The sequence below is a fragment of the Pygoscelis adeliae genome, unplaced genomic scaffold (assembly GCF_000699105.1).
Source record: "Pygoscelis adeliae isolate BGI_AS28 unplaced genomic scaffold, ASM69910v1 Scaffold79, whole genome shotgun sequence".
NCBI lineage: Eukaryota > Metazoa > Chordata > Aves > Sphenisciformes > Spheniscidae > Pygoscelis > Pygoscelis adeliae.
Genome location: NW_008825532.1, coordinates 2,028,643 through 2,036,191, shown reverse-complemented (window position 1 = coordinate 2,036,191; position 7,549 = coordinate 2,028,643). Strand labels below are relative to the sequence as shown.

Genomic DNA, 7,549 nt, shown 5'->3' with positions numbered 1-7,549 from the left:
CCCGGGGAAGGTGCGTGGGGCCCGGGTGGTCGTGCCCCGCGCCGGGGCGGTGGTGGTGGTGGGGGGGCACGCGGCTGTCCGGGAGGTGGGGGATTGCTTCTCGTCGGTTGTGCAGCTGCAGACTGAGGTCTGCTGGGGTTTGGTAAGAGTGTTAGTTGCGCTTGTAGCATGTCTTGAATTGTTGCCTAAACAGCCATTTCCTCCTGTAGGGAAGAGGCGCTACGATAGGAAGCAAAGTGGCTATGGGGGCCAGACAAAGCCCATCTTCCGTAAGAAGGTGAGTGCCGCCACTGGGAGGAGAACCTGAAACTTTCTTGGCCATCTGCATAGCCAGCTGAAGAGGGGCAGGCACTTCAGCCTCCTGCAGCCTTGTGGTGGTCCTGTGCTCAAGCTGTGTTACGGCAGCTCTGTGCTGGTAGTGCTGTCTGAGGAGTGTAAGTTTTTCATCCTCATCTGCTGACCTTCCCTGCTGCTTCTGTCTTACGTAGATGCTCCTTTTTTTGCAGGAGTGACATAGTATGTGTTTGCAGAGCAGGTTCTGCAGGGAGCGTTGATGCTGTAGGGGAGCAGGGTCTTACTGGAAGTGATGCTTTTAATGAAAGGAGTGTTTCCCTCATTGCTGGCCAAAGGGGAAGAGTACGGTGAAGGGAAAGGCAGCCTGCTGCTTGCTTTTCTTATGTTCTTGAAACGTTAGTAGTTTGTCGCTGAAATTTTTTGTGGGGTTTGTGAGGCTCTGCATAGCGAGGCTGTCTTCACTGACAAGGGTACGATAGAAGCGAAGCGTGTGCAACTCCTGGGGGTACCGCAGAACACGACATCGTTTTCTTGCAGCCTGCTGTCTCCAAGGAAATCCATATTGCTGAGCCAGTAAATGAGAGCTGTTGCGTTAGGCCTTTCCTGAGAGTCTCAAAGCAGCAGTGGAAGGGCAGCAGTGCATTCTGTTACAGATGAGTTGCAGAAGCCTGCTGCTGTCATCCTTCCTCTTCAGTGTGGGTACCTGGAACTGTAGTCTTGCAGCGTGTTTTCCCTCTGTGCCTCTACATACCTCCTGCCAAGGAGCTGGGGGTGGGGGCAAAGTCTGTGGTACTTAAAGCAGGGAAGCAAAACCCGATGGGCTGATTTGTTACAGTTTTTGTGTGAACCGTTTAGTCATAGCACTTATAGAGCTACTTGGCTCACTGCTGGAAAGCGCTGGTGTTCTGCTGGAGATGTTCAGGAAGTCTTCCAGCAAGAAGAAAAAAATGAGATGGCAGTTTTTTAAGTTGACTTTCTGCCAGGAAGTGGGGAGACCTTGCAGAAAACGCTTCCGCAAGCAGGGTACACAAAGCAGCCATACCACTTTCGCGGTTTGGCACTCTCTACCTGTACATTGCCATCCCCATTTCTGTCTCTTCTCAGTCAGCATTATATGGATGACTGACGGAAGTTTATAACTGGTGGTTACAGCTCTGTCCAGCTGCTACAGTAGCCTTGCAGCTTTGGATTCTTCCCTCTGTAGTCCTTGGGTTTCATCTAACTTCTCAGTAGCTGTGCGTCTGCACTGAACATGTGTCGCTGCTCCTTCTGGGGAGAGTTTGTCAGTGGTGCTGCTTTCAGGTATTTCTTCTGCCTGGCTTTCTGCTGAACTTCGGAGCAGTGTCAGTCTGTTCTCCCACGCTGCAGAAGTGCCTGTTCCTTGGTGTGTTCATTGGCACAGACTTTCTTCCAGTGTGGCTGATGTCTGCAGGGGACCAGCCCTGCCCTACTGAGTGCCAGTGTCCTTCATTGTGAAGGTACAGATCCACTATACTTCTGTACTGGTCCTTAAGGTGCCTTCTGGTTTTTAATGGAGGGAGCCTAACTGTGTTGGTAGTCTTTTTCTTTACACTTTGAGAACAAGCTGCTGAATCTTCAGGAGTGCAGATAACAAGCTTTCCCTGAGAACAGCAATTTGTCTGCTTGTGGACATTTTGTTCATTGACACGCTCTGCTCCCAGGCTAAGACCACAAAGAAGATTGTGCTGAGGCTGGAGTGTGTGGAGCCCAACTGCAGGTCCAAGAGGATGCTGGCCATTAAGAGGTGCAAGCACTTTGAACTGGGAGGAGACAAGAAGAGAAAGGTATGTTTGTGTATCAAGAGTGGCTGAGAAAGGGTGGTGACATTCAGTGGTGAATAAACTTGCTCTGTCTCTTCCTCCTTACAGGGCCAGGTGATCCAGTTCTAAGCTCCATCCTACTTGTTGTTATGGGCCATATTAAAGTGTTTAGAAGTGATCCGTTGCTTGGTTTTGTCTATCTTCTCTTGTTGGTGGGGTGGGACTTCCAAGTACATCAGCCCAACAGGAAGGTGTTGCTTGCAAAGCTGCTTAGTAAATGAACGGTTTGTAATCTGAAGGCTTTTGAAAAAACCCTGCCGATGGCTGGGATCTCCTTACTGTGTTAACACCAAGAGGTGTTGTAGAATATATGTAGAGCCTGAGGCTCTGATGGATTTTTGCACCAGTGGCTTCTCTGCATGAGCATTGTGCTGCTGCTTTTCTCCAGGCTTTTATGAGCTTCCATGGTAGAAGGCTGTCTTCAAAAGGGCCTCCTATAAACTTTTGCAGCTTGTTTCATTTAAAACAGTTCATGTCTGTATTATAGCGGTTCCATTTCAGGAATGCTATGGTGAATTTGAATTGTTGGTAGATGAAGTAGTGATTGGAAAAAAAAAAGCAGAGCTGCCTGAGGAGGCCTTTTTCCTCCAAGCCTTTGCCCAGGAGGAGAGGCAGGTAAGGTTCCTTGCGCCCAGCAATGGTTTCAGCACACTAGGGGCCAGAGTAATCTGAACTCCCGCGAGCAGCCCCTGCGCTTGGCTGTAGGCCCCTCTTCACAAACAGGGAACGGTTGTATGGGGGCAATGCATGAGCAAAGGCTCTGGAGTCGCTGGTGGGTTTAGTACAAGGGACTTCATCTGATGAAGCGTCACCCGCACCATTAGGCCGTAGTTACGTGCTGCGGCTCAGCTGTGACCTGTATGCAGTGGCTGTGAGCGTTATGGTAGCTCAGGGACAGGAAAGGGACAGCTTCGTGTCCATGGCTCCCCCAGCTGCATGCTGTCACACTGAAAGTGATGGTGTGACAGGCCTCAGCTGCCTGCCCCTTGTGTCTGGCTGCTGTTGGCACTTCTTAGAATTTTCCTTAAAAGAAAAAGCCCAAGCACAGCACTGACGTTTCAAATGAGCAGTGACTGATGGGCAACTACCGAGAGTGTGGACAGCCTGCCCTGGGCTTTGATGGGATCGTCCACTTGAGGCAGCAGTATGCTGCTTCTGAGCAGGAAGTCCGCTGTCAGCAGGTGCTGGGAGTGCAATACAGAGCTCTCTCAAGAGTAACTTTCTTGTAGTGGAAGTAGAGCTGGAGGATGGAAAAGTGCCTCTTCCCATCTTCATAGGGACTGAGAGCACTCAGTTACTGAACAGTAACAGAATTTGTGTTTTTATTTATTCAGTACTGGCTGATGTGATTGGCATTTTCAAACTCCTGCTGCTTAAGCTGTTAGCAGCAGTGGCTTTGGCCTCTGCCTGTGAGATGGACTGTATGGCTGCATCGTGTCAGCTTTACTGAGTGCTGTTTGTAGTAACTGTGACAAATTTCACAAGAACTTAGTGACTGGAACAAACCAGCCTGTTTGCTAAAACCCAGTTTAATTTCAGATACCATGCTGTACTCCTGTACAGTGGAACTTAGAAAAAGCTTAGCCTTTTTAAGGGACATAATCAAAGTGCTTAATCACAGAAATAAGAACAAATCAGGATATCCTGATTGTGTAGCAGTCAGAGGAGAACATACTTGTACATGATGGTTGCATAAGTGATTAAGTACCCGTACCCATCATCTCCTGTCTCAGAAGGACCTGTGTTAGTCAACCTAAAGGCTACTGCCAGCAGTGGAAAGCAAGCACACAGATATTTCTGGAAGGCAGCTCGCTGAGGAAGGGGGACCCCAGTGGCCCCATGAAAGGTGGAGAGGGAATTGTCATCTAAAAGGAAGTGACAGCCACTGGTGAGAGGAAGACTCCTGGGGTAAGGAGAAACCCTCAAAAGCTGAGTCCTAAGGCATGATACTTAAGCACACTTGTACTAAGCAGGCAGTTGTCAAGAAAGCAGTTGCTAAGAAGTACAGTGATTTAGGCCAGTCCCTGAGTTGTCAGAAGGTGGAAGTAGATGTCCACGCTCTGAGGAGGGTGTTGGCTTTCTTCAGCAGGGGTAGGAGCAGCTTTTCTTGTTCTTGGACTGTGTGCTCCAGCCTGGCAAAGCAAGAGCAAGGCAGCCAGGGTGTGTTTCCCTGTTGTCCCTGAAATGCTCAAGGAGGGCTGTGAGATGCTGCATGAATCCTTTGCATTTCTTTGGTTGGTAGCGGCAGTGGGTGTTAACGAGTTGCTGCCCTGCTGGGGCCCTTATAGCCCCTTGGAGAAGGAGTTAGGTGAGATGCCAGAGAAAGGGTAAACAGAAGAGAAGTAGTGCCCCTTTCTCTGTTACCTCTTGGTGATGGAGTGATGGGTATTTGTCACATTAGGCTGAAGGTTCACAGTCCACATAGACACACTTGAGTAGTGAATGCCTGAGGAGAGAACAAAGGCACCCCGCTTGGAGGAAGGAGACAGGCTTCTTGTGACAAGAAGTTTAGACAGTCTGGGGCTTACAAAAAGATTGTCTTTGTGTCTCCTATAGTGCCACTACTTTCAGCAGCACGGTGCCTGTTGGGTTCACCTCCACGCTCAGGGAGGAGACCCAGCTGTAAACCCCCCAGTCCCTGCTGGCTGGCAGGACCTGCCGGATGGAGCATGCTGGGTTGCAGGCCAGCCCATTGCCGAGGAAGGTGAGGGAGAAGGTGAAGTTCTGGGGTCCCCCAATCTCCTGCTGGTTCAGCACCGCCACGGCGTAGGCTTGGCCAGACAGGGGCCGCTCCCACAGCTCAAAGTTCTTGTCCTGCCAAGGAGAAAATACATTAAGGGAGGCAGAACTGATGGTCTATGTGCCTGTCTGATTAAGCAGGCTTCAGGAACAAGTGGGCTTGATGAGCTTCTGTTCCCAAACCCTGAGCACTCCTTTATATCCCATGTGTCCCCAGTGTCCCCTTTCTGAGGAGGCTGGCTGCCTGTGCCCCACCCCGCTCCCTGAGCCCAGTCCTGCTGTACCTTGGTGATTTGGTATCCCTGCTTGCCCAGCGGATCCTGGTTGATGGTGATCACCTCTTTGTTCTGGAGCAGCCCTCTGGCCTCAGGACTAATGTGCCGCAGGTCATTGGACATGAAGAGGGGAGCTGCCATAATAGCCCACATTGCCATCTGAGTCACCGCCTGGTCCCAGCTCAGCCCAAAGTTTCCAATCACCAGCTGTGACAAGAAAACAAAAATGCCTGGTAATGCTGCCTGCTGAGGAGAAACTGGGCCACCAATCTGAGCACTGGTAAATGACAGGATGCTGTGGGTGGGACCCCTGTCTGGGGACTAGTTAGATAGGCTGAGCGCCAGGAGCAGGACCAGCTGGTTGGGAAATGCAAGGCATGACTAGTGTGGCAATTTAGGATGAACCACTGGTGGAGGTGAAGCAGGATCCTTAACTGGCTAGGCAGTGTTTAAGAATCTGCTTTTGGATGTAGCTATTCCTTCCTTGCAATGCTGGCACCCAGCCTGGCACCCAGGGGGTTTCCCTCTGGTGGGAGATCAGCACTTTGGAGACTGTCTCCCACTGCCACGCCTATGTTCTGAACTGGCACTGCTTGTAGAGGCTGCATTACACAGAGACAGCACTTCCTCGGTACTGTCCATCGCTGTAGTTCTTTCCCTTTCCAGCCGGGGACCCTCTCATCAGGGTCCTGATCGTAGGGGCCCCGTCAGAGCCTGTCAGTGTTTCTCCCCCGATTCTCTCCCTCCCCATCCTTCTCAGCCTACAGCCGAGGAAAGGATTTTTTGCGGGTGCTGCAGGGGGTGTGGGTTGTTGCTCTACTTGCCATGTCAGGATCATTCCAGCCTCCTGGCCCAGCTATCTTCACAATGCTGTCCTGGTGAAGTGCTGTCCAGTCCAAGATACTCTTGATGCTGCTCCAGGAATCGTAGACATCAAAAAAGTTCCTCCAGTGATTGCAGTACTGTTTGATCTCTGTGTAATTGGGCTGCCAAAACAATGAGTGTGATTAGCCAGAGAGCCTGGCTGTACAAGAACAAGACCGTACACAAGGCTTGACTGGATCAGGGATAATTTGGGGGAGAGCTATGATAACACCTTCCATCACCAGCTATCTGGATGACCTAGTGCATGTTTGTTCCCTAGAATGCCTTGTGCCCAGTAACTCCAGTCTCCCTCACTCCAGACAATACTATTGTTTCCCTTGGGAGAATAGTTGTGGCCACCAAGCTCTGTTAGAAAATTCCTTTGAGTGCTATTTTATGGAAGGCGTGATGGGGCCAGTGGGATCCCAGTAATTACTGCCATTTCTTGGGTTTACACCCTTCGGTGACTAATGCATTTAACTTCCAGTGGGAGGCAATGGCAGCATCCTGTCATGGCGGCACAGGGGAAGCCAGCTATGGGTGGAGAGCAACATGTCGGTCATGGACCCTGGCTGGCAGAAATCTGTTGGTAAACAATGTGGAGAATTCCCATTAAATAGGCTGTCCTAAAGTCTCTCTCCTGGTCCCTAGAGGTGACTGTAAGGTGTGAGTCTGCAGCACTCTGCATCCAGGAGGAATAACACCCAACTATCCATGAGCTGTGTGTCTGCATTGCCAATGTTTTGTTGCTTGGTTCCTTGGAGACCGAAAGCAGATGGATGCTGCTCTGTTCTTTGGCGTGCTCCAGCTGGGCTGTGCCTTCATGCTGCAGGATCCTACTGAATTCTTTTCAGCAGAGTAATGACTCGCCTCAGATATACTTCAGGTCCTCCACCTTACAGTCTTGTTTTCTGTCAGACCAGGGAGCAGCAAGTTTCTCGGGAGGCTGTTTTGCAGTCTTAATGCTTTTCTGTTCTTCCCACTTCCAGCCCCAGGATAAGCCTTGAGAAACACTCCTTACCTGCTGCACGGGCCTCAAGTAGAAGGGCCACTCGCAGGAGTACACAATGCTCCTTCCAGTCTTGTTCAGGGCCAGGGACATGCGCCTGTAACCTGAAGGAAGAGGACAGACAGAGGTTACACAACCTCCTTGGTCAAACAGAGGAACTAATCCAATGTCACAAGTTCAGGTTTCAGTTCAACTCTTGCAAAATCAAGGCTGAACACATGCTCACGGCTGAAACACCACAGGGAGAACAGGGGAGCTTATAGTCTGCAGCCAGTCTCCTGCCTCCCAAGGACAGGTGAGCTTCTTCACAGCTTTGCTACAGGACATGGGCAGGCTTATTGCTCCGAGACTGCTGATTTCTTTGTACATACAGCCATGGGAAGAGGCTGTGGTTTTGCTGTGTGGCATTTTTTCCTCTAGGTATCTGGGACATACAAGTTGGTATCTATCAAGCTGCTGGGGACAGCTTCGCTGGGTAACATTGCAGGAGTATGTTCTTATGAGGCATTTGTGCCATATGGACTTGG

General features: G+C 50.5%; 2 protein-coding genes across 2 annotated transcripts in view; one reads left to right on the top strand and one right to left on the bottom strand.

Moving 5' to 3' along the window:
• LOC103923390 (60S ribosomal protein L36a-like) overlaps positions 1 to 2,254 on the top strand; it is a 7,022-nt gene extending 4,768 nt beyond the window's left edge. Inside the window, exons 2-4 of the mRNA XM_009331733.1 lie at positions 194 to 277; positions 1,977 to 2,099; positions 2,184 to 2,254. Coding sequence (XP_009330008.1) covers positions 194 to 277; positions 1,977 to 2,099; positions 2,184 to 2,204 — 228 coding nt within the window. The 3' untranslated portion in view covers positions 2,205 to 2,254. The remainder of the gene's footprint in view (positions 1 to 193; positions 278 to 1,976; positions 2,100 to 2,183) is intronic.
• A 1,372-nt stretch (positions 2,255 to 3,626) lies between these two features.
• Positions 3,627 to 7,549, bottom strand: part of GLA (galactosidase, alpha) — a 5,559-nt gene continuing 1,636 nt past the window's right edge. The window contains exons 3-6 of the mRNA XM_009331634.1: positions 7,035 to 7,126; positions 5,974 to 6,135; positions 5,159 to 5,356; positions 3,627 to 4,949 (exon numbers count right to left, since the gene is read on the bottom strand). Coding sequence (XP_009329909.1) covers positions 4,686 to 4,949; positions 5,159 to 5,356; positions 5,974 to 6,135; positions 7,035 to 7,126 — 716 coding nt within the window. The 3' untranslated portion in view covers positions 3,627 to 4,685. The remainder of the gene's footprint in view (positions 4,950 to 5,158; positions 5,357 to 5,973; positions 6,136 to 7,034; positions 7,127 to 7,549) is intronic.